We start from the raw sequence: 26,885 nt of genomic DNA on the forward strand, positions 1-26,885 counted from the left end.
GTCTGGAACCCAGGCAAGACTGTACGGTGCAGTCAATGCCGGCGGTCCAAGGACCAAGCTTCCAGTTTAGAGGCCCCACGGTTTGAAGAGCGCCTTAAACTGGTGCATCCGGAAACGAATACAGACTGGCCTCATCCGAGGATTCCGGGTCTCAGCCGGGAACTTTCTCCACAGACAAGCTTAAAATTAAAAGCTGGACCCCTGGAGCCTAGACCCCAAGGGTGACCTGCCACCCCCGTGCGCACCCGAGCCCCGCCCCCCAGCCAGCCCCTCTGCGCCGCGGCCAAACCCCGGCGTGGATTTGGGAGCGTGCGCGCGGCGCAGTGGGCATGCGCGAGCGCGCCGGGGCGGGCGCTGTGGGCTCAGTGGCCGCAGGAAGGCGCCCGCGACCGCCGCCTCAGGGGCCGCGCCTCCCTCGCCTCTCTCTAGCGGCCGCTCTGCCGCGTCCACACCGACCGCGCCAAGCGCAGGCGCAGCCCCGGGACCCTAAGCTGGTGCTCCTAGGCTGTCGCGGTGACCCCGCCCCCGGGCCCAGGATGTGAGGCAGGCCCGGTGTCCCCGCGGCGGGCCGGGGCGGTGAGGGGCCCGCAGGCGCCATGGAGGGCGTGCTGTACAAGTGGACCAACTACCTGAGCGGTGAGTGCCGGCCTCCGTGTGTGCAGTGCGCCAGACGGCGCCCTCCGCCGGCTCGTGGCCCGGACGGAGATTGGGGTACCGGGTGAAGCCCGCAGCCCGGGTCCACCGCGGGGGTCGACCCCAATCTCCCGAATTGGGCGGGGGGCGGCCTCGCTTGGGCCGCAGCCCAACTGCAGGGTGCCGAGTGCCAGCAGTCTTTGGGATTCCAGAGTCTCCACTCAGACACTGTCCCTAGGCACCTTCAGGGTCATCCCCCTGCAGACCGAGGTAGTGGAACTCTGTCTAGCTCCGCAGCCCTAAGCCCTGAAGTGTACGCTGGCGATTGGCTTTTCTCTCCGAACATTTCTTTTGTTTCAGAACTCTGTCATAAAATGAATGCAGATATTAGCAAACGTGTCCTTGTCTTGCCCAACACAATGACTTAAAATAGCACCCTATCCCCTTTGGAAGAACTTTCCAAGTATCTAGAAGTTAGAACTATTCTTCAGCTGTGAAGATGACTCTCAATGAACATTATTTTCATCCGAGCAGCCAGTATTTAATAAATTCTATGCTATATGAACGGTGCTGGGTGCGTTTGAAAGTTAAACTTTTTATTTTGGAAAATGGGTTAGCATTTAACGTGTCGGTGGGAATGCAAAAACTAAAAACCATCCTTTGATGGGGCAGTGCTGTAGTAAGGACAGGTGTGGCTTGTGAAGAGCTGGCAGAGTAACTTTGAGGAAGTCACAGCACACAGAACAGGCAGAAAGAAGTACACCTGTCAGCATGCGCCTACAATCTCTCCGGATAATGGAGTAATTAGCACAGTTACTTCTTTTTCCTTTAATCTCTACGGGAGGGCGTGAGGGGGAAGGGTTTTCCTTAAGACCTGGCTTTCACCTCAAGGATCTTCAGTGATGTCAGCAGAGAGATTAGGTTAGAAAGGAAGATCTCGAAGCTGAGCTGCAGTTCCGTGAATGCTGGAAGCTGATTAGCATGTTTAAGAGAAGACTTGGCCAGGCCATTCTCCTGCTGTTGTCCTAAATGCTGAGAGGTAGGTAGGTATCTTAATTGTAAACCCTTGAGTCAACGTTACCCCTTGCTGTCATCTCTTCACCCCTACCCACCACACACACAGAACACTTTCTTCTCCCGCCCCACTTTAATTTCTTTCTTCCTTTCCCTCCCCTTTCTGTATGGAATGTTTTGGTAGCAAAATGCTCTCTCCCCATCTTCTGTATCCTTCATTGCACCAGAGTTTTTCTAGCTGTCTTTGGGGTTCTTTGTTCTCTGATGCCTGTGTTATCTGTTTTGATGGTAAGAGTTTACTCTTTTCTTCCCTAAGTAAGAACCGATAGTACTGTTGAGTGGCTTCTGCGTGAAGCCCCAAAGATGGGCATTGGAGCCTTTGCCGTGCTCTTCCTTTGGCTTTCATGCCACTCACTGTTCAGTGAAGGCTGAAGGCTGTCACACCTGACTACTCTTCTTTTTTTTTTTTTAAAGATTTATCTATTTTATGTATACGAGTATACTGTAGCTGTCTTCAGACACCAGATCCCATTACAGATGGTTGTGAGCCACCAGGTGGTTGCTGGGAATTGAACTCAGGACCTCAGGAAGAGCAGTCAGTGCTCTTAACTGCTGAGCCATCTCTCCAGCCCCCTGACTACTGTTCTAGATATGGCTGGCACATAGCCTTTCTTTAGACATGGTCTTACTTTGGAAGAGAATGGCACTAGCTTAGGAGATCCCATGGGTCCCTGTTCCTTCCACTCTCCTTTGCTCATTGGTCTCCCACCAAGAGCTGTTGGAGAAAGAATGGTGAACTTAGATGAAAACACTACTTCTTCTGAAGCTTCTGCTTTTAAAATAATATTTTATTAGTTCTTTGAAACTGTCACACAGCAGATTTTGCTCATTTTCATCCCTCTTCCCATATCCACCCTCTCCACCCTCACTTCGCACCCAACTGGAAGTCCTCCTGCTGCTCTTCCTCTTTCTCCTCCAGCTAATGTTGCTCAGATACTCTTGAGTGGGGCCTGTTAAAGACCACACCATTAAAGAAAATTGACACTCCCTCTCCCACTAACTATCAAATGCCAGTAGCTCCTCAGCCAGTGCTAGCACTCAGATGCCGGGTTTGTGTCTGACTTGAGCTTGCACAAGTCTTATGCAGGTTGTCACAATCACCGATTGCATATTTGCAACCGTGCTGTTATATCCAAAAACAAAACAAACCCACTTGTTTCCTTGATGTTTTCTACCATCTCTGGGTCTTACAGTGTTTTCACCTACTCTTCCACTAAGATCCCAGAGCCTTAGGAGTAGGGAGTAATGTTTGTTCCATTTTGGACTGAGTGTCTTATTCACACATTTCGCTAGTTGAGGGTCTCTGTGTTAATTGCTATCTAAAGTGATGAGCATCATCTCTGATAAGTATTAAGCAGTGCACTGACTTGTGGGTATGGAGGTAAGTCATTGGAAGTTGATTTAATGCTATAGCATTCAATTTAGCTGAATAACAGTATTAGGTTCTCCTTTTGGACCTATCACCTATGTAACCACAGACTCTTGGCCCTGTTAACAGTACCTGGAAAGGGTTCCATGTCATTGAGCAAGCTTTAGATCCAGTCAGAAAGTGGTCGGTTGTGTCCATAACATTCATGCCACTGTTGTACCAGTGAGGGTACATTATCAAGCCAGTTGTTATTGTAGAAATCAGAACTGAGTGATACTGGTGATTGCTTTTCCCCTGCTGGTGTGCTTAGGCACGTCCAGTGCTAGGGAAGCTACCAGTAAGTTTGAGGTGAGGATCAGTTTGATTCTGTGTTCTATGACTCAAATGTGTGCTGCATGAAGCTTATTTTAGAAACATTTTTTTTGCTTATAGTTTACATATAGTTACCTTAAAATATTTAAAATACATATCCCTATCCAAGGTTTCTTTCCTTCTGAGTTTTTCTCTAAAACAAGCTCATAACCTATTCCTTTTATGTAGCTTGTGTATTTATGCTTATGAAAAGCTTAATAAGAAATTCTAGGTGTCTTGTACACGATGCAGTGTTGCACACCTTTAATCCCAGCACTCAGGAGACAGAAGCAGGTAATCTTTTAGAGTTTTGAAGCCAAGCTCAGTTTACTTAATGAGTTCTAGGACAGACAGAACTACATAGTGAAACTGTGTCACAAACAAGCAAACAAAAATGTGGTTTCAAATTTGAGTGGAAAACTTAAGTATATCCGTTCACCCTTTGAATCTTCGGAGAATGTATTAATTTATCATTTGTGGTACAACCCAGGCCTAGTGTTGCTGGGTACATGCTCTTACCACCTAATTTGCCAACTGCTTGTTCTTAGGCACCATGCTAGGAAGAGGGCAAATAATACTGAGCAGGCAGACAGCTCTCCTGCCTGATTGTGCCTGTGGTCTAGCCAGTAAAAAAGATTGGATAAGTAGATAGAAGCAGGTTCCAAATGTGTGTAGTAGGCTGGGTGACAGCTTGGAGACCCAGGAGGTTAACCTGGGTTGTTGGGAAAAGCTACTTTAGTAAATAGAGCCAGGAGGTTGAGTCATGAGGGCCAAGACAGTGGCACAGTAGGAGGCAGCGTGGAAGAATTAGTGACAGGAATGTTTCTGTGAGGGCTTTGAACAGGATAGAGACCTGGAGTCCTTAAAGAGAAGGAGCCATCTGACTAGAGGCAACAAATATGTTAGGGTGTTTGGGAAGCCTTACCAGGGCCTGTGTAAGTGGTATGTAGTGGAGTGTTGTGTGTGTGTATGTGTGTGTGTGTGTGTGTGTGTGTGTGTGTGTGTGTGTGTGTGTACATGTGGGTGTGTGTAATTTAAATGAGCTACTCTGCTTTCAGCATACAACGTTCTCTAGGTCTGCGATCATAGCTCAGTGGAAGAGCTTGCCTACTATGCAGAACAGATCCCGGTGTTTTGTTTTTGCCAAGCATGTGCCTACAATCCTAGCACTGAGGTTGCTGAGACATTATAGGCCAGCCTGGACTGCCCAGTAAGACCCTCTCTCTTTACAAGTCTCCTGCACTTACTGTATTTTGACAAACATTGTGGTTATTTTATGGGTATCTATTACTGAAAGTTTCTCGAATCCTGAGAAAAGTATCTATATTTATAGCCTGAGTGTGATTCAAGGAGGCAGGAGGAAGAGAAGAAAGGCCCCTTTCACTCAGTTACCAGGCTTCTTCAATATTTCTTGTGCTTCTTCAATGGAAAATGAAAGGAAAATGAAAACCTTTGGGGCCATCTTGCTCTTTGAAGTACAGAATAGTGAACACTCAGGGATTTGTTGTTGAAATTTCTTTTCAGATGTTAGATAAATTCAGGATGTTTAAAAGGAGTTGAACAATATGTCTTGTGACACGCACAGTATACAGGTGATAGGGATTGTTTTCTCACCGTTCATGCCCTTCAAAAGCTAACAGGTAGTCAGTGTCCTCTATGCAGGGCTGTTGGATAGGGTCAGCGGGAGCCGGACTTGGGCAGCAGGTTTATCACAGCCAGTGCCAGTCTCTTGGCTACTTTGTAAGTTTAGTATCTTCCCCCAATAAAAAGAATGTGATTTACCAGTTTAATTCTAAGAATACTACCTAAAAACACATCATACTTTATGATGCGTTACTGCTATTGTAAACGGTTTTCCTTTGGACCCAATAGTAACATTGAGAAGCCTTTGTCACCTCCATTTTTGAGATGACGACATTGAATCACAGCATTGGACTGGGCTTAAGGTCACACAGTTAATAGGTGGCTCCAGAGTCACAGCTCCATTACATAACACTGTCAAAGGTCATTATATAATGCTAGCTGATTCATAATGTACCTATATTTGAAGCATGTTTGACCTAGAATACAGGTCTATTTGAGAGGAGGAGCCAGGGAGAAGTTGAGGGGTGAGGGGAGCTTTGAGTACAGAATACTCTGTGTAAGTTGAGCTACAGAAAGTTCTCCAGCTATGCTTTACACTTTTCAGTTTTTCCTGCCCACCCAGCAGACAGGAGGACCATTGCCTCAAGTCCTGCAGTTGTAAGCTTTTGCAGCAGGTTAGGCAGGAGCACAATCATGGTACTGCACTCCAGAAACAACAAAATCTCATCATGCTGGCCAGGTGACTGCCAGGGAAGAGGCACTGTGACATTCCCCCAGGTGCTAGAAATGTCTCTTACTCTGGACTTTCATGCTGTGTAATTGCCTAGAAGTTTTCTGGAACATGATGGCCCAGAGGGGGAGTCATGGTCTTACAACTCCTTGTTCATGTTTTCTATTGTTGCAATTATAACATCCTATTGGATACCTTAATATTCTTCCTTGTAAAATATGTAGGTTAGTAACTTGTATGTGTATATACACACAGTGCAGCCATTACTACCAGCAATTTTAGAGCATTTTTACAATCGTATCTCCTCCTCCCTTAGCAATCTACATTCCATTTGTGTAGATTTGCCTAGTCTATTTTCTATGTCAGCTGTTTTCTTTGTTATTGACAGAATAGCTGATGCAAAGAACTTAAAGGAAGACGGATTTATTCCGGGTCATAGCTCAGGGAGCACAGTCCATCATGCTCAGGAAAGCATGGCAGTGTGAGCAGCCTGGCTGTGGCATCAGAAGTATAAATCAGAAAGCTTGGATCAAAAGTGGAGGTGGCCTCTGATCCTCAAACCTCACTTCTGCCACCTAGGTCCCCTACAGAAAGTTCCACAGCCTCCAGGAACAGTGCTAACAGCTGGACTCTTACTGTTCAAACAAATCACATGTTTTTAGCATATCTTTGTTTTGGTTTATTCATGTTGTGGCATGTATTGTTTCTTTTCTTACTGCTAAATAATACTTCACTACATACTGTGTTTTGCATGTCTGTTCTTCAATCGCTGGACATTGGGATTGTTGCATCTAGGGACTATTATATTGTAGTGAACATTTGTATGCAAGTTTTTCTGTATAGATGTCTTATTTCTCTTGGATGTATATGTCTAGAAGTGGATTTGTACAGAAATTCTTATAACAATTTGTGAAGCTGCCAGATTGTTTTCCTGTGTCCACACCCTTTACATTCTCACTAGCAATCAAAGTTCAGTTTCTTTACATCCTAGCTGTTACTCATTACATTATTTCATTTTACAGCTAACCCTACTTCACGGGAGTGGACATGTGGTTCTGACTTATACTTACCTAACTGTAGCAGTTGATCATCTTCTTATTTGCTCATAAGCCATTGAGGAATGTCTTTTTACATTTAATTGGGTTTCTTATGGAGATGGTTTTCTGTGTTTGTTGTTTTTGTTTTGTTTTTGAAGAAAGGGCTTTTGTGTGGAGCCTTGGCTGTCTTGGAACTCACTGTATCGACCAGGCTAGCCTTGAACTCAAAGATCCTCCTGCCCCTGTCTCCCTCCCAAGTGCTGGGATTAAAGGTGTGTTCTATCACTGCCCTGCTTTCCTTATGGAGTCATAATAGTTCTTTATTGTGGATGCCAATTTCTTATCAGATGTATCACTTTAAGAATTTATTCTGTGGGTTGTCTTTTCATTCTCTTAAGGGTGTCATTGATAGCACAAAAGTTTTAAATTTTCATATAGCTTAATTTATCAGGTATTTTTTCTGTATACTTCTAATACCATAACCATTGATATCAACTGTTGCCTTAACCCCAGGCCATAAAGATACAGTTGTATTTTTTTATATATTCCTTTTGTTCTTCACTTAGATCTCTGGTTCATTTTGAGTTGACTTTCATGTCTGAAGTGAGGTGTAGTGCAATTTCATCTCTTTCCCATGTTGATATCTAATGATTAACTTTTATATGCACAATTTTGGATTCAGTGACAGGGTGTGTTGCTACTGTAGTGAAATCCATGTGATAATTAACCTCTAGAACATCCCTCTGTCCTAGAGACTTCCCAGCAGACCATACCTCCAAAGGTTTGCATAGTTCCCCAGTAGTGCCTTAGTGTCTGGCTGCTTCCTCCAGCCGTATGATTGGGACAACAAAATAAGCAGAAGAGTGTGGCTAGTAGATATTTGGTGTGGTCTTCATCAGAGTGCTACAGCTTTTTCATCCTGCTGTAAGTTGTGGTTGGGTATATTGGAAGTGATCTAGAGTCTTAGATCAGTGAACAGAAGAAGCCTGGGGGATCATTGTTCTCAGACTGCATTCTTGGTGCTTAATCATTGCCACTTCCTGTTACCATCGCTTTTGCTTTTTTTAGACTGGGCAAAAGTCAGCCAAGTTTCATTAGAACCAGATTTAAAACTTTGATGTTATGTGGTGTACAAGATAGAAGAATAAAACAAGCAAGGTGCATCCAAATGCCACAATGCCTGAGTGTTTTTTTGGATCCTGTGTCAGGCTTGTGGAGTGTGTGACAGCACCCAAAAAGATGGAGAAATGCAAACTATATGGAGAATACTGCTACAGAGAGCTAACCTTCCTCAGTAGTCTATCATATCACAGGAAGCAGAATATTTGCTTGAAAATACACTCTATTTGCTCCAACTAGAAATGTTCTAAAACAAGAAGCTGTCTTTATTTTTAAATATCAGAGAAAAGATTTCATAAATCTTTCAATGCCATTACTCCCCTTTCATTTATTCATCTAAGAAAGCCTTATTGAGATTGAACTTCTTATCCATCAGACCTTTTGAAAGTACTGGGGCCACTGTTTGAAGAGAGCAGGATCTCTGTGCTTAAGAGACTGTAGTCTGACGAAGGATCTTCTCAATCATGACAGTTTACTTCCATTTGAGTTTGGGTTTGAACAGACCGGTTTTCAAGTGGCTACCCTGAGGCTATGACTTCAAAAGGTGTGGAGGATCATCACATCGTATATAGCTGTCTCTAGAGGAGGCTAGGTGTTACCTTTACTCTGGTGTCCTTACTGAGACTTTAACAACAGTGCTGGGTTACCTCTTACAGGCTGGACTGTTGGCATTTGTGGCCTGGTCCTTTCCTCTGTTGGTCTATGTTCACTTATTATATATAGAGATCAGCCCTTCTACCTATGAGACCTGTGTAGGCATACAGGAAAGTATAAATTTTGCTAAAAGAGACAAGTACCTTGTTTTTTTTTTTGTCAAGAAACATGTTAAGAACCCCCTTTTAGCAGTGTTGAAAGAAAAGCTTCTTGGAAGAGGTAAGATGAAAGGGTGGGTAAATTGGTGTGGACACAGGAAAGGTCTGGAGCAACAGTCACCTTCAAAGGAGAAAACAGGACCAAAACTGTGTTCTTGGGCTGGAGAGATGGCTCAGCGGCTAAGAGCACTGACTGCTCTTCCAGAGGTCCTGAGTTCAATTCCCAGCAACCACATGGTGGCTCACAACCATCTGTAATGGGATCCGATGCCCTCTTCTGGTGTGTCTGAACAGCTACATTGTACTTATATATAATAAATAAATTAAAAAAATAAAACAAACAAAAAAACGTGTTCTTTTCCAGAAGGAGGAAATATTAGAATGGTGTGAGAAGAGAGATTATTAAACCAAGCAAGAAAGTATGGAGTTTGTGTGGTAGGCAGTCACTGAGGACTTACTAATAGGAAGAAAGAATGGGTAAAAACAGTCTTCAAGGAAGACAAGGGAGAAGAGAAGGGCATATTCCCCTGTCACTGATGAGTAAGCCAAGGCTCACGTGATAAGTAACTTAGAGACATAATCAGCCCATTCTACATTACCATCCTGTCTGGACCTCACACTTCCAGTGTGGCACAGTGGAATGCTGTAAACCCATGGAGAAATAGCAAGATTGGAGGGACCCAGTGACTGGCCTAGAGGATGAGACAGAATTGGCTTTTTGACTTGCAGCTTGGATGGTCTGTTCAGAAAGACACCAAGTGAGAGGGAACATGAAGTTTGGAAACCTCTGCTAACTAATTGGAAAAGAAGGCTCAGAGCAAATGAGTGGCATACAGCAGTGACCCTCTGGATGTCAGAACTCTGAACTCGTGCCAGTGTTCCCCCAGTATTCTGGTGGTCCATGTAGAAAACATGTAATACATGATAAATAACACATAGTCTGCTTCCCCGTGTACACAAGAGAGATAACTGAGAATAGACTGTAACAGGAGGCTCCAAAGAGTTTTGTATAGCTGTGATTATACTTAGGTCCTTGCTACCTGCGCTCCCACTCTCTGCCAGCCTGTGTCTTCTTGAGGTCTGGGATCTTTTCTCTAGATCTCTAAGCCTGACAATTATAACTGCGAAAAACATGCTCTGTGGATTAATTAATGTTAACTAAGGCGCCTGTAATTTAGCCAATTATAACTTACCTATTATGATGAGGGCTGTTTCTTACCTTTCTTCCTCCTCCTCAGTTACTGACTGACCTGATACAAGAGCCCAAGGCTTTGCTAACCACTTTCTGTGTGGGACTCTGCTAGAGATGTTGAGGTATAGATGGGCTCTGGGGAGGTCTGGTATGACTGAGCACCAGGCTAGATGTGGTAGTCCTTCAAGGTTGTAAAGATCAGGATTATTTGAGATCAGTAAATACTTTGCTCCAGGCTAAAATGATTCATTCTTAATTTATTTATATAACAGAAACAAAATATGCATGTCTTAATCATTGTTCTATTGCTATGAAGATACACCATGACCAAAGAATCTCTTATGAAACAAAGTATTTAATTGGGAGGTTTTAGAGGGTTAGTCTGTTATGGTAGATGAGCACAGTGGAAGCATGGCATTAGCACATTGCTTGAGAGCTACATCCTGATCTCTAGGCAGAAGACAGAAAGAAACACCGGGCCTAGTGTGAGCTTTTTGAAATCTCCAATCCCACCATTCCTTGTGACACACTTCCTCCAACTAGGCCACACCTCTTAATCCTTCTCAAATAGTTCCACTCTCTGGTGACTAAGCAGTCAAATATACGCACCTATGGGAGCCAGTCTTATTCAAACCACTACAATGCTGTATATGGATTAAAAACATAGAAACTATAGTTCTTATGGTAAAAGTATTTTTGTTATACTACTTCAGAAAGTTTGTCAATTCTATATAAATTTTAATTTAATTTTATTTTCTTAACATTGGTCACTTAGTCTTACATAATGTGGGGAAAAGCTGAATTTTCTGTTGCTCTCCCTGAGGACAGAAATTTACATGTCAGTTTTGAAAACATGCCACCACTGCTGGGAAACATCAAAGTGACAAAAAAGATGTGTGGGGACAGCTAGAGCTGAAGTTAGTTAAGGACTCAGGAGATTAGTTAAGGGGTTCAGGGAGTTAGTTAAAGGCTCAGAAGGTTAGTTAAGGGGCTCAGTAGGTTAGTTAAGTTGCCTTTTCTCCTCCTATTCTGGCCCATTCATTGTCATTGAACTTTCCTGTTATTGATCAAAAAGTATATTTCCTTTACTTTTTTCCTACTTTCAGCCTAATTTTCAAATAATGGATTTAAATAATGTACTATTCTGCTTTCCCCAACCGCCAGCTCCACATTTCTTGTGAATTTAAAAAAACCCAATGAATTGTTTCCTGTTTCTGGTTCTTCCTGTTAACAGGATGTTATAAATACTTGGTTCCCAGTAATACATTAATTGTCAGATGTTTTTTAGGACCTCTGATGAGTTGATAGGCAGAGAGACTGATGTGCTCAAGCATCCAGATTCTAAAACTGCATGTGGGTCCCAACTTTGTACAGAGTTGTATAATTGAATGTCAAGGGATGCAATAAAAGTAGTAGGGTTTTTATCCACAGTGACCAGAAAGCAACTCAGAATCAAATGTGCTTACCCATGTTGTATGGCAGAACTTAATTCCAGCTTCATTTCTGAACATACATGTGCACTCTGCACTGTGCACGTTGCCATGCTACATGCAGCCTGCAAATTGCTGCTTAAAACACCTTGACTACATTTAAAACTACTGCATTCTGGGAATTGGAGTGGTTTTCCTAGGCATACCAAGTTTTCTGCTCTTTAAGAATATAGTGGATGGTTGCTGAGGGAGGCAAAAATCACACTCCTTGGAAACATGGCTGCTATGAGGTTCCCCAAGCCTTACTGGCTGGCCCCACACCTATGCACATGTGGGAAGTACTATTTGGACTCTGGGATTATCAATAACAACAAAACACAGAGGACACGCCGTTGGGAAGGAGATGTGGTGGGAACACTAAGGAGAATAGAATGGGATGATGGTGGATGGATGATGGTGAATACAGTTTATAAATAGATGAGAATTTCAAAGAGTAAATAAAACATTAGAAATGTACAGTGACTTGAGTCATTTCCTACTGCCATTCCTCAGCCTGTACATATCCAATTAGTATTATCTTTGTGTTATGTTAATTTTTTTACTTTTATGTTTACTGTATGGGTGTGGGTATTTGCCTGAATATATGTCTGTGCACCTGTACATGCTTCATGCCTGGAGTTGGGGTCAGAAGAGGGTATCAGATCCCATAGGGCTGGAGTTACAGATGGCTATGAGCCTCCATGTGAGTGCCAAGAATTAAACTCAGGACCTCCGGAAAAGCAGAATTTTCAACAATGTCTAAAATAGAAATGACAACAAAAATACAGCAGCTATTCAAGTTCCCATGAACTCTCACCACAGCCATAGTACTCTGCCTTGTCAAGTGATGTCAAAAGAATGTTGTATGCTTTTAACAGAAATCACTCTAGAAATCACTAACTAGAAAGGTGTGGAGATCCTCAAATATGAGAAAATTAAATCTTATACTTCAAAATAACATAAATCTAAAGGAACTCCCCAGTTAAACTGGAAGCTACTTTCAAGTTAAAATGCAAACACTGCATTGGTGAACAGGGGTGATGATTTGAAATGAGAATGGTCCCTGGGCTCATATACCTTCATGCTTAGTCCCCAGTTTGTGTACCACTTAGGTAGGAGTAGAAGGTTTGCCTTGTTGGAGGAGGCTTGGGGTTTCAAAAGCCCATGCCAGATCTAGGGTCTCCTCTCTGCCAACCTGCCGTGGATTCGATGTAAGCTCTCAGCCCCATGCCTACCTGCCACCTTACCCCCTGCCATGATGATAATATTCTAAACCTCTGAAACTGTAAGCAAGCTCCCAGTTAAATGCTTTCCTTTGAGTTCCCTTCGTGACAGTCTTTTCACAGCAATAACCTGGGGAAGAATTGACTACAAACCTGGGAAAAGGGCAAAGTGTTTGCCCCTTGACTGTTGCGCATTGGTTGAAACTTATATCCCAAAGGATACATTTTACCTGATATAAGTTTTAAAGTATTTCAGGTGCTTGTTTAATGAGGCGCTGCCTTCCTCCACGTGGTCTGGGTGAACTTCTTGTCACATGCTGTGCAGTATGCTTGTCTCCACACATCCAATGGACATGACTCACATGGTTTTTGTTTTTCTAAATTTGATTCTTTAAAGAAGTAAGAAACATTTTTAGAAATTATTTTAAAGTGGTGTTTTTGTTAGAATATTTAAAAAGAAATTTTAGTGCAAAATTAAGATGAGCAGTATAAATTTGTATCTAAAATAAGTGCACATTTTGAAGAACATTATAGTCATTAGAAATACATATATTGTTCAATATTAATTGAGTTGAAAAGCTTTTGGGCTAAAGATAAAGCTTATTTTAGCCAGATTTGGTGGCTACTAAGGAAGACAAGGCAGAAGGGATTTTAAGGCTAGTCTGACCAGTACAACAAGCCCCTGTGTCATAGAAAGAGGGAATGTTGCAAATGGTTACTGATGGTTATATGCGGAAGAGCATCTGCTGTGTGAGGAAGGGGCAGTGAGCTGTAGTTTGGACCTGATGATATCTAGGACTTTAACAACCTATTGTTTAGGTTTTTGTTTTCTTTTGTTTTTTGAGACAGGGTTTCATTATGTAGCCCTAGCTGGCCTGGAACTCATGATGTAGACAAGGCTAGCCTTGAACTAAAAGCTGCCTGCCTCAGCCTCCAAATGCTGGGATCAGAGGTGTGTGGCACTGTGCCCAGCAACTTTAACAGAATTTTCATGTTATCTTGTCTCATTCAGAGCACATGTTTTATACTCTGTTTAACTCTTTCTCTAAGTAGCTTCTTTGTTACAGTAAATTAATTCTAGAATTGCATTTTCAAACTTCTCATTGCTTCTACTCAAAAGTACAGTTGTTTATACATTGATTCTTGCTGAACTGATTAATTCAAGTAAATGTCTAAGTAGACTGTATTTACTTTATCCTGTCACATATAGATACTTTTATTTCATTTTCTCACCCACTGTCCTACCAGTTCAGTAGAAATGGTGAGGGCAGGTACCCTATCTAGTCCTGATCTTAGGAAGAACGTTCCCTGTCTCTCACTGTTGGGTGTGTTAGTTGTGGGAAAGCCCTTTCTAGTCCTAGTTAAGACTTTGGGGTTTTTTTTGTTTTGTTTTTTGTTTTTGTTTTTGTTTTTTCTTTTTTTTACCATGAAAGGATTTTAGAGTTTTTCAAGGTTTTTATTTTTGTTTTTGTATGTTTGTGGAGTTGATCCTTAAGAACTCTCATTTGAAGAAAAACCTATTCAGCGACCTTGGCAAAACACAACAATAAAAAATTAGCAACAACAACAATAATAATAAAAACCAGGACATTGATTAGCTCACATACCTGAAAATCCAAGAGTATCTTCTCTTCAGGCGTGGCATGCTCTGATTAAACAGCACTAGATTTGCCCCCTTCTCCCTCTTCCCCTTAAATCTTCTACCTCTTCTTCCGGTTATGTGGTAGCAAGATGGCTGCCAGCAGCTCCAAGCAAAACAGGTCAAAGAAAGCAAGACAGTCTCTAGTACTTTCCATTTTTCTCTGGTCCTAGAGTAAATTCCCAGATCGGTCATTGTGCTAGTTGTTCATTATGGAACTCAATGAGGATGGAGCATGTGAAATTCCAGTTAGGTCTGTATCACATACACATACCTGCCCTGAAGCTGGTCAGCTCCATCAAAATTATGTGGATGAAGTTCCAGAATTACACAAAGCACATAAAATTGCCATTTACATAACGAGTTCCCCCTAAATGCCATCTCTGGTAATAACAGAGGGTATGAGCTAAAACTCCAGAGTTTATTTCTTTCTTTTTCTTTTTTCAGAGTTTCTTGGTCATCCTTCCATGTGTAGAGTTTAAAAACATCTCCCTTCAACAGAGGAGCAAAATGGGGCTTGAGTTGGACAAGAAGAGTCAGTTGTCAGGCTAAGGAGCAGGGAATGGTATAGACTGTAGTTTCCACATTTTTTATTACCCTTGAGTATCTCTCATTTCCAGGCTGTCTGCAGAATATCTTGAACCATGAAATAATTCAATCCTCTCTTCGTCATCTATGCATCTTTTCTTGTCTTTGCTGAGCTGTAGTTCAGTTGTCAGCATCGGGCACTAAAAAGAAGAACAATGTGTCCAGCACTAATCAGACTCCCTACCACAGCACTGAGCTCATCTAATGGGAATTGGGCTTTTTAAGGTGTGTTTTTAGAGGGGAGTACTTTCATCGGGTTAACCCTGTGCCAATGAGTTCAAGGCTCTTTCCCACTTTCTCTTCTATTAGATTCGGTGTATCTGGTTTTATGTTGCGGTCCTTGATCCACTTGGACTTGAGCTTCGTGCAAGGTGATAAATATGGATCTATTTTCACTCTCCTACATATAGACCTCCTGTTAGATCAGCACTTTTCCCCCACTGTATGTTTTTGGCTTCTTTCTCAAAGATCAAGGGTCCATATGTGTGGGTTTACTTCTGGGTCTTTGGTTCTATTCCATTGATCGACCTGTCTTTGTACCAATAATACCATGTGGTTTTTATCACTGTTGTCTTGTAGTATAGCTTGAGATGGTGATTTCCCTGGGAAGTTCTTTTATTGTTGATATTTATTTTGGCTATTGTCTTAATTAGGGTTTTACTGCTGTGAACAGATACCATGACCAAAGCAACTTTTTTTTTAACATTGTTAAAAATATTTATTTTGATAGTCTATCATGAGACAGTATATACTCCACTCTACCAGAGATGTGCTGAAATGATGTCTCCTTTCTTATCTAGCTGAAGTACACACCTTCCATTGCATCCAAATCTAGATGACTAAACAGTCCTTTATCCCCAAGGTAAACTTAAAACTGATGGTCCAGGCATTCCAGGATCTGCACTCCTCATAAATTCCAGGTAAATCACAAAAGGAATAAAGCCCCAGTGGATGGCAAACTGGCTGCCCTAGAAGAGCTGCTGTAGCCTCTGTTTGGCTTCTTTGCTCAGCTTCACTATGGCAACAGACCAGTGGACCAGCCTCTACAACCATGACCATGTCCGGATCTGGAAGGAAGAGCCAAAGCAACTCTTATAAAGACAACATTTAATTAGGATTGGCTTACAGGTTCAGAGGTTCAGCCCATTATCAAGTGAGAAACATAGCAGCATCCAGGCAGGCATGGTGCAGGAGGAGCTGAGAGTTCTACATCTTCATCTGAAGGCTACTAACAGAATACTGACTTCCAGGCAGCTAGGATGAGGGTCTTAAAGCCCACACCCACAGTGACACACCTACTCCAACAGGGCCACATCTTCTAATAGTGCCATTCCCTGAGCTGAGCATATACAAAACATTGGGCTTTTTTGTTTTTCCAGATGAAGTTGAGAATTGCTCTTTTCGTGTCTGTGAAGAATTGTGTTGGGATTTTGATGGGGATTGCATTGAATCTGTAGATTGCTTTTGGTAAGATGGCCATTTTCACTATATTAATCCTACCAATCCATAAGCATGGGAGATCTTTCCATCTTCTGAGGCCGCCTTCAATTTCTCAGGGATTTGAGTTCTTGTCATAGAGATCTTTCACTTGCTTGGTAAGAGTTACACCAAGATACTTTATATTATTTGTGACTATTGTGAAGGGTGTTGTTTCCCTAATTTCTTTCTCAGCCTGTTGATTATTTGTATAAAGGAAGGCTACTGATTTGTTTGAATTAATTTTATATTCTGTCACTTTGCTGAAGTTGTTTATCAGCTGTAGGAGTTATCTGGTGGAATTTGGGGTGTCAGTTATGTACACTATCATATCACCTGCAAATAGTGATACTTTGACTTTTTCTTTCCAATTTGTATTCCCTTGATCTCCTTTTCTTGTCTATAATTGCTCTAGCTAAAACGTCAAGTACTATATTGAATAAGTAGGGAGAGAGTGGGCTTATCTCAGATTTTAGTGTGATTGCTTCTAGATCCTGTTCATTTCATTTGATGTGGACTGTTGGTTTGCTGTATTTGGCTTTTATTATGTTTAGGTATGTGCCATGAATTCCTGATCTCTCCCAAGACTTTAACATTAAGGGGTGTTGAATTTTGTCAAATGCTTTCTCGGCATCTAATGAAATGATCATGTGCTTTTTTTTTTTCCTTTGAGTTTGTTTATATAGTGTATTATGGTGATTGATTTTCATATATTGAACCATCCCTACATCCCTGGAATGAAGCCTTCTTGAGCGTGGTGAATGATGGTTTTGATGTGTTCTTGGATTTGGTTTGTGAGAATTTTATTGAGTATTTTTGCACTGATATTCTTAAGTGAAATTGGTCTGAAGTTCTCTTTCTTTGTTGGGTTTTTGTGTGGTTTAGGCATCAGAGTAACAGTGGCTTCATAAAATGAATTAGGTAGTGTTTCTTCTGTTTCTATTTTGTGGAAGTATTTTGAGGAGCATTAGTATTAGCTCTTCTTTGAAGGTCTGGTAGAATTCTGCACAAAACCCATCTGGTCCTGGGCTTTTTTAGGTTGGGAGGTTTTTAATGACTATTTTTATTTTCTTAGGGGTTATGGGACTGTTTAGATAGTTTACCTAATCTTGATTTAACTTTAATACATGGTATCTGTCTAGAAAATCATCCATTGCATCTAAATTTTCCAGTTTTGTAGAGTATAGGCTTTTGTAGTAGGTTTTGATGATTTTTTGAATTTCCTCAGTTTCTGTTGTTATGTCTCCCATTTCATCTCTGATTTTGTTAATTTGGATACTTTCTCTATGATCTTTAGTTAGTTTAGTTTAGGGTTTATTTATCTTGTTGATTTTCTCAAAGAACCAGCTCTTGGTTTTGTTGATTCTTTATGTAGTTCTCTTTGTTTCTAACTGGTCAATTTTAGCCCTGAGTTTGACTATTTCCTGCCATCTACTCTTCTTGGGTGTGTTTGCTTCTTTCTGTTCTAGAGTTTTCAGGTATGCTTGCATGGAATCTCTCTGATTTCTTTATGAAGGCAATTAGTGCTGTGACTTTTCCTTTTAACACACCTTTCACTGTGTCCCATAAGTTTGGATATGATGTGGCCTCATTTTCATTGAATTCTATGGCGTCTTTGATTTCTTTCTTTATTTCTTCCCTAACCAAATTATCATTGAGTAAAGAGTTGTTCAGTTCCATGAATATGTGAGCTTTCTGTTGTTTTAGTTGTTTTTGTCTAATCTTAGTCTGTGGTGACCTGATAGAATGCATGGGATTATTTCAATCTTCTTGTATCTCTTGAGGCTTATTTCATGTCTGATCATTTGGTCAGTTTTGGAGGAAGTTCCATGAGGTGCTAAGAAGAAGGTATATTTTCTTGTTTTGGGGTAAACTGTTCTGTAGATGTCTGTTAAATCCATTTGGTTCATTACTTCTGCTAGTTTCACTTGTCTCTGTTTAGTTTCTGTTTCAGTGACCTGTCCTTTGGTGAGAGTGGGGTGCTGAAGTCACCCACTATTATTATGTGAGGCTCAGTGTGTGCTTTGAGCTTTAGTAAAGTTTCTTTTATGAATGTGGGTGCCCTTGCATTTGGAGCATAGATGTTCAGAATTGAGACTTCCTCTTGGTGGAGTTTTCCTTTGATAAATATGAAAGTGTCCTTTTCCATCTTGTTTGATAACTTTCTATTGAAAGTCTATCTTTTTGGATATTAGAGTGGCAAACTCCTGCTTGTTTCTTGGGACCATTTGCTTGTAACACTTTTTTCTATCTTTTACTCTGAGGTAGTATCTATCTTTGTCACTGAAGTGTGTTTCTTGTATGTAGCAAAATGCTGGATCCTATTTATGTATCCATTCTGTTAGCCTGTGTCTTTTTATTGGGGAATTGAGTCCATTGATGTTGAGAGATATAAAAGACAGGTGATTGTTAGTTCCTGTTATTTTTGTTTCTGGAGGTGGTACTATGTGTGTGCGTGATTCTCTTCCTTTAGGTTTGTTGTGAACCATTTAATGTCTTGTGTATTCTTGGGTGTAGTTAACCTCCTTGTGTTGGAGATTTTCTTCCAGTATCCTCTGTATTGACTGGCTTAATAGATTGTTTAAATTTGGTTTTGTCATGGAAAATCTTGGTTTCTCCTATGATAATTGAGATTTTTGCTGGGTATAGTATCCTGGACTGGCATTTGTGTTCTCTTAGAGTCTGGATGGCATCTGTCCAGGATCTTCTGGCTTTTAGAGTCTCTGTTGAGAAGTCTGGTGTGATTCTGATAGGTTTGCCTTTATATGTCACTTGGCTTTTTTTTCCCTTACAGCTTCTAATATTCTTTCTTTCTTCTGTGCATTTAGTGTTTTGATTATTATGTGACAAGAAGATTTTCTTTTCTGGTTCAATTTATTTGGTGTTCTGTAGACTTCTTATATATTTATGAGCATCTCTTTAGGTTAGGGATGTTTTATGATTTTGTTGGAATTTTTCAGGCCCTTTGACCTGGTATTCTTTACTTTCTTCTATCCCTATTATTCTTATATTGAACCATATGTTGAACCATCCCTACATCTCTGGGATGAAGCCTTCTTGAATGTGGCAAATGATGGTTTTGACGTGTTCTTGGATTTGATCTTCTCATTGTGTCCTGAATTTCCTGGATATTTTGGGTTAGGAGCTTTTTACACTTTGTATTTTCTTTGACCAACGTGTCTATATTTTCTGTGGTATCTTCTACACCTGAGATTCTCTCTTCTATCTCTTGTATTCTGTTGGCAATACTTGCATCTGTAGCTCCTGATCTCTTTCCTAAGTTGTCCATCTCCACGGTTGCCTCACATTGTGTTTTCTTTGTTGTTTCTATTTCCATTTTTAGTTCTTGAACCGTTTTGTTCAATTTCTTCACCTGTTTGATTGTATTTTCCTGTATTTCTTTAAGAGATTTATTTGTTTCTTCTTTAAGGGCTTCTACCTGTTTGCTTGTGTTTTCATTTAGGGAATTCTTTTTTTTTAATTGGATATATTTCTTTATTTACAATTCAAATGTTATTCTCTTTCCAGGTTTCCTGTCCATAAGCCTCCTACCCCCTTCCTCTTCCCCATAAGGATGTTCCCCCCATCCACCCCCATTAAACCCTCCCAACATTCCCCTGCACTGGGGTCCAACCTTGGCAGGACCAAGGGCTTCTTCTTCCACTGGTGCCCAACAAGGCTATTCTCTGCTACATATGCAGTTGGAGCCCCGGGTCAGTCCATGTATAGTCTTTCGGTAGTGGTTTAGTCCCTGGAAGCTCTGGTTGGTTGGCATTGTTGTTCTTATGGGGTTGTGAGCCCCTTCAGCTTCCCCAAATTCCTTAGGGAGTTCTTTATATCTTCCTTAAAGGCTGCTATCATCTTTATAAGATGGAATTTTAGGTCATTATCGTGCTTTTCAGGCAAGTTAGGTTATCCAGAGCTTGCTGTGGTGGGAAAACTGGGTTCTGATGTTGAATTGCATTATGTTCTGTCGATTATGACCGTCCCCTTGCCTCTGGCCATCTGGTTCTGTCTGGTGTTAACTGGCTTAGTGTCTTTGACTGTAGCTGGGCCTCCTTGGAGACAGTGCTGTTTCTGGTTAGGGTGGTACTCCTGTGTCTCTGGTTAGACCAGACCTCCAGTGTTCCTGGTTACTGTGCACCTCCTGGAAGGCAGACAGACTGTGCCCCTGGTTATTGCAGACCTCCTGTGTCCTTGGTTACTGTGGACAGGTGTGGTGTGGGAGGGTATCTGCATACTGATCTAGCCTGGATAGAGAAGTGAACCAGAAGGAAGGTGGAGCTTGGCAAGACAGGTAGGTGTCCTGGGCTTTGTGGGTGTCCCAGCTGGCGAGGTTATTTGGGTGAGATTCTCACCTGTGTCTTTGGTTACTACGGACTTCTTGGAGGGCAATCAGACTGTAACATGTGGGCAGGTATCGGTGTTGATTTGGCCACTAGAACTGTGTTTAAAGGGGGAAAATTAAAATAAAAATCTGTGTTAAGTTCTATTGCGTATCACCATCACTTCCTTACTTTTGATCCTTCCCAACTTCTATCTTGTGACTAAAATATATGCCTCTAGGACTGTTTGTTTCTAATTTTACAAAACTAGGGTCAAATGTACATGTCTTTTCTAACCTGCTTCCTTCATAGAAGCAATGAAAAGGTCTTTGCATCTGGGACTTGGTAACCTACATTATTAGGTCTTATTTCTGTGCCTGCGTTGGCACCTTGCACACTAGCAATAACTGTGCCTGGCTTTTCCTCTGCTCTTAGGTTGGCAGCCTCGATGGTTCCTTCTCTGTGGGGGAATACTGTCCTATTACGATTCTCCTGAAGATGCCTGGAAGGGTTGCAAAGGGAGCATCCAGATGGCAGTCTGTGAGATTCAAGGTGAGTGACCAGCCAACTTGGGACCTTTAGTTTTCTTTTTACCTCCCTAGAAGAATGAAAACGTACTGGCCCTGCCTGCCCTGCTCTGCTGCTCCTGCAGGACACGCCAGTTGTTCTAAAAGTGGAAAGATACAAAGACCGTTTTTCTTGAAAGAAAACCTTTGGATAAAACCTAGAACTGCAGCCGGCTTTTTCAGAGTGGGTTAAGAACTGGTCAGAATAAGGAGAGCAACATTTTCACACTTAGACTATGCTCACTTCTTACCTGCTTGTCTGGGCCAGCGACTGTATGTGAGCCTTCAGTGATTTTGCTAGAACATCAAGTGCCATTGTGTTTAAATCAGGACAGGCATACATACCCACCTGCCCACCCCACCTTCTAATCAAAATAAAATACCTACAGGGACAGCAAATAGTCTTTACTTCTTGGCTTTAAAATCTTGAGATGGTGAGATGTGTGGATGAAGAGATGGAAATTTGGGGGAGGGGGGCGGTTGAGGAAGAATGTGTTTTACTAGTTTCTTCTCTGAAAGAGTTCTAAGAAAATACCAGCACACCTACACTGAGTGCTTAAGAGAAGCAGAAAGGGGCAAATGTGTTCTTGATTGTTTCCCAATAACTCCAAGGAAATAAAGATTGTATCCTTGCTTATTAGAAGGTATGTTAGTCTGGATTCTGTTGCCACAGTAAAATACTTGAGGCTGGGTAATGTATAAAGAAAATCATTTTATTTAGCTAACCATATTAGAATATGAAAGTGTAAATAAAAGAGGGCTAACTCTGGTGAGGGCACACTGGGTGAATCATACCGTGGTACATGGTATTATGATGATAGATTGTAGGGAAGGGAGGTATCACATAGAAAACCAGAGAAACCTGGGGGGAGCCTTTGTTCCTGTGTAATGACCCCCCACAAGTACTAATCAGAATCTGTGAGAACTGCATAGTTACCTCCAAACTGTGGCCTCCAATGACTTCCTACTAAACTGCCCTCTTAAATGTTCTATGCCACCTAATGGCAAGCCTACACTGGAACCATCCCCACACACCAGCCTGGGGATTTCAACTTTCGTTTGTGAGCACGCTAGTCTTTTGGGCATACTTTATATATTCATGAGGCTAAAGAGAGACTCCTGCTCCATCCAGATAATAAGGTTCAATTGGATGATTGGTGTGCGTACGTGCGTGCGTGCGTGTGTGTGTGTTGGGTGAGCCAGGGGTAGACAGTGGCTGCAAGGTTTTAATTGGTGCCTTGAAACCAATTACTCTTTCTTTCTTTCTTTCTTTTTTTTTTTTTTTTATAAAGACAAGATTTCTTCATTGTGTGGTTCTGATTGGCCTGGAACTCACTTTGTAGACCAACTGGCTTCTACCTCCCAAGTGTTAGGGTTAAAGGTGCATACCACTACACCCTGCAAGGTTTCCCTTCTTAATCAGTAAAGCTGTCAAGAACAGATAAATAAACAGAACTCTGTCATTAGAAGAGTTGGTGAGGACTGGCCTTTCTCTCTGAAAGGATAGGAGAGATAGTTCAGTGGTTAAAAGCACTTTGCTACCCAATGTTGGGGACTGAAATTTAGATGTCAGTACCCATGTAATTCATAAGCCAGGCATTTTGCACACTCCTGTAACTCCAGGTCTGAGAAGGACAAGACAGGAAGATCTCTGGACTTGGTGGCTTTTACCTAAGCATTGAGAACACACTCTCGGGCTCAGAAGGAATAGCTGGAGAGTAATGGAAGAGAGGAGCTGACCTCTTCTGGCCTCAGTACTCACACAGACACATGTACCCTCATGTGTACATATAAACACATAGGTACATAAGTAGTAAATTATAACGCAACTAAACAAGAAGGTGGGGTGGAGCTGCCCAGATGGTTGTTAATAAGTCTGACCTTCTTCCTTGCTCCAAGTTCATTCCGTGGATAACACTCGTATGGACCTCATCATCCCTGGGGAACAGTATTTCTACTTAAAAGCCAGAAGTGTGGCAGAGAGACAGCGATGGCTGGTGGCTCTGGGATCTGCCAAGGCCTGCCTGACTGATAGTAGGACTCAAAAGGAAAAAGGTAAGTACTGATGGTCCCATGTATGAGAACCTTGGAAATGACCCACACTATGTCTGGGCTCCCTCACCCAGCTTTTTGTATCACTGAAATGCTGTGTATATAAGCAGAATTGGCCAGGGTTCCTAACTAATTACAATTCTGCTTTCTCGGTGTGATAGAAAACATGGTAACTTTGGAGCCAGATACACCTAGGTTAAATGATGTATCGGTACTTCACTGGCTATACACTTTTGCCACAAGTCACCTGATTTTTCTGAACTTTGTTCACCTTATCTTTGCAAAAGTGGTAGCATTTGACTGTGAGGTCTGGTGATAATATGAAACAGTATCATCAAGTTTGTTAAAGAGAGGTAATCCAGGGGCTGGGGATTTAGCTCAGTGGTAGAGCGCTTGCCTAGTAAGGGCAAGGTCCTGGGTTCGATCCTCAGCTCTGGAAAAAAAGGAAAAACAACAACAACAAAAAAAAAAAAAAAAAAAAAAAAAAAAGAGAGGTAATCCAGAGAAGCCTAGGGATGGGGTGTCCTCTGCAATGTGTACCTGCTTCCCACTGTCCCCTCTCAGGTGAGTGGATACTTAATTGCAGGTTGCTACTGCTCAGAGCTCAGGGACATCATGTGATCTTCTTCTTTGCCGTGGGGTAAGAGTGTCGAGGCTTACTTCTTGGCCCATAACTGCTCCAGTCACAGCTGCACAAGCCTGTATGTACATCTGAAGAGATATCTGCACTGAGGGAGCCTTTCATGTGACAGACGTTCCTAACTCTTGAAGGAGACCCAATAAAATGGCCTCTTCCTTGGTTGTGCTGGTGCTAAATCAGAAACAAATTCTTGAAGCTGTTGGCTTGACTTAGAGCAGGTGATGTATAACATTCTCATGAAAAGGAAATAGAAGTGACAGCAATTGTTACTGATCCCTTAGCACCACGGTGGCTACAGAGCCTTTCCAGTAATGGCTGTGTACATTAACCCGGACAGACACATGCGAGCTAGTGCTCAGACAGAACAGTGTTCCCAGGAGCACATCGCTAGGACTCCATAATACAGAGGGGCAGACTTAGTCCTCAGGAGAGGAGCTCCCACAGAGTCTTCTCTTTCTGAACCTGGGGCTGTTCAGTATGTTCTCTAAAGAAATAGCTGGGATACACCCTCTTTGCATTTCCATTCCTCTGACACCTTTCCTATCGCCTCTGAAACAGATGCTGTAAACCTCACTTGAGCCATCAGTTACTCCACTTCTGTGCAGCTTACTGACTAGGAAATGGCTGTCCCTTCTGTTAACTACTTTACCTCTGTTGTTGTTAACTTAGAATTTGCAGAAAACACTGAAAACCTGAAAACCAAAATGTCGGAACTAAGGCTATACTGTGACCTCCTTGTTCAACAAGTAGATAAAACAAAAGAAGTGGCCACAGCCGGTGTTGCTGACTCTGAGGTAAAGTCTTGTTTTAGTGCTGTTACTGATATTATACACAAAGGTAGTATCTGATTGTCCATGGGCATTTATTCTCCAGGAATTGCCATCTTGGAATCAGCTGTTCTTCAGAAGAACATGGCAAAGTTCAACACAGAATTACATGCATTGCTGTGCTTGGAAGCACACACTTTCTTACCCTTGAAGGAATTTAGGATTAATCTATAACATTTGGGATTTTTAGCTAAGAAAAAAGGAAAAAAGACCTTACTAAAACCTTTGTTTCTTCCCAGTCAGCATCAGTCTTTAAACAGACAGTCTTGCCTGCCTAACTGAACTGAACTACAGTGTCAGCCTGCTGTCTGTCTGTTGCTCTGAAACAGCCCCGTGCTTTCAGAGGTGGGGACAGGACTACATCTTGCTTTCAGGGATGTTTACCATCACCAGCAAGGATTGTGATTTTTGTCTTGTCTGTCCATCCATCTGTTCTTCCTTCCTTCCTTTTTTCTTTGAGGTAGGAGCTCACTATGTAGTCCAGACTGGTTTGAAACTCTGAATTCTGCGTAAGCTTCCCGAGTGCTGGGCCTATTGTGCACCCGTGCCACCACGCCCAGCTAAGGGTGACACCTTTAGCAGTTATTCTTTAGTAAGGTTGCCACTTGCTCATCCGACAGCATCACAAAAAGACGTTAGGCTGTGTATGAAATGACTTGCGTGGACTAAGAGAGGGTATCTATCTGCAGTGCTCTCAGAGCAGCTGTGACCTAAAGCTTGAGGACTCCAGATGGTGTACGTGAGAGTGTTAACTCATTCTCTTAAGCATTAGAACACCATGTTACTAATACTGTCTTGAAGTCTTGTTGCTAAAACTGGTTTAACTCACTTTCATTTACTTCCTTTGGCTTCATCAGCTGTCTTTTATGTGTAGGACACTGTGTGGAGGAGGGAGAAACAGAAGAACAAAAACCATCTCATTTCTTTTCTTGCAGAGTCTGTAGTCTAGAGCAAGGACCACCAATCCACAATACCTCTGTGCCCCTAGTATCTGGGGACAGTTCGAATGTCAGGATTGAGGAAGTATCATTGTTGTATAGTGTTTAGAAGCCATAGGTACTGCTAAGCATCTTATAATGAGCAAGAGAACTGTGCTTTGCTCCCACATACTGACAAACTGACTGACCAATCAACCAACTGACTGTCTTAGTCACTAGTCTACTACTGTGAAGAGACACCATGACCAGGGCAATGCTTGTAAGCTTGTAAATGCTAAGTTAAATTAAGCTTTTAATTGGGACCTTGCTTGTAGTTTCAGAGGTTTATTAGCTCATTATAACATCATGATAGGGAGCACAGAGACATGTAGGCTGATAGGATATTGCAGAAGTAGCTGAAAGTTCTATATCTGGATCCACAGATATTAGGAAGGGAGAGACACTGAGTTGGGCTTTTGAAAGTTCAAAGTCCACCCCCAGTGGCACACCTACTCCAAGAAGGCCACACTTCCTAATCCCTCTCAAGTAGTGTCACTCTCTGATGACTAAGCATTCAAATGTGAGCCTATGGGGGGCCATTCTTACTCAAAACACCACACTCTCTCTCTCTCTCTCTCTCTCTCTCTCTCTCTCTCTCTCTCTCTCTCTCTCTCTCTCTCTCCCTCCCTCCCTCTCTCTCTCTCTCTCTCTCACTCACTCACTCACTCACTCTCATAACAGCCCAAGTCTCAGTGGTGCCAAGGTAGAAGCCTAATCTAGACAGATGGACAATCCTGGACACACCAGTCTGTAATTGAAGAAAATGCTCACAGTGAGAGCCTTGGGAACTTGATAACAAATACAGATTACAGTCACCGCATCACCTGGGACCTTTATTAGAAATACATGTCATCTTCTTGATCCCTAGTCAAGAGTGTGGCTTCAGAAATTTCATGAACAACTTATTAATATCAGTATCCAGAAGCAAAACAACCAGAAAAGACAAAAGTACCCACTAGGTACTTGGATGAATTCTGGTCACCTCAAGCCCTCCTGTCATCCACACTGAGAGCAAATGATGTGCACTGCCTGCACCTGTGCTCAACACCTAGCAGAAGAAATTGCCATTAGTGGGAACTGTGGGCCAGAACAGCAAGGTGTGTATGCAGATGATGACGTGGGCTAATTGGTTCTTGTTGTTTATCACCAATATGCCTTATCCGGCAACATGCAGGTTGGGTACATTAGCACTGTTTATGATA

At 42.0% G+C, this 26,885-nt stretch overlaps 1 protein-coding gene and 1 pseudogene across 2 annotated transcripts in view; one reads left to right on the plus strand and one right to left on the minus strand.

Annotated features, from left to right (window-relative positions):
- The first annotated feature begins 340 nt into the window (after nucleotides 1–340).
- Nucleotides 341–26,885, plus strand: part of Plekha8 (pleckstrin homology domain containing A8) — a 50,612-nt gene continuing 24,067 nt past the window's right edge. Inside the window, exons 1-4 of one of the 2 annotated variants that reach the window (XM_039108138.2) lie at nucleotides 341–636; nucleotides 21,057–21,173; nucleotides 23,087–23,242; nucleotides 24,549–24,673. In XM_039108138.2, coding sequence (XP_038964066.1) covers nucleotides 597–636; nucleotides 21,057–21,173; nucleotides 23,087–23,242; nucleotides 24,549–24,673 — 438 coding nt within the window. In that variant the 5' untranslated portion in view covers nucleotides 341–596. The remainder of the gene's footprint in view (nucleotides 637–21,056; nucleotides 21,174–23,086; nucleotides 23,243–24,548; nucleotides 24,674–26,885) is intronic. The other variant, NM_001109235.2, reaches the window with a different exon arrangement.
- Nucleotides 15,672–20,535, minus strand: Tomm7-ps3 (translocase of outer mitochondrial membrane 7, pseudogene 3; annotated as a pseudogene).

Source organism: Rattus norvegicus, chromosome 4 (genome assembly GCF_036323735.1).
Source record: "Rattus norvegicus strain BN/NHsdMcwi chromosome 4, GRCr8, whole genome shotgun sequence".
NCBI lineage: Eukaryota > Metazoa > Chordata > Mammalia > Rodentia > Muridae > Rattus > Rattus norvegicus.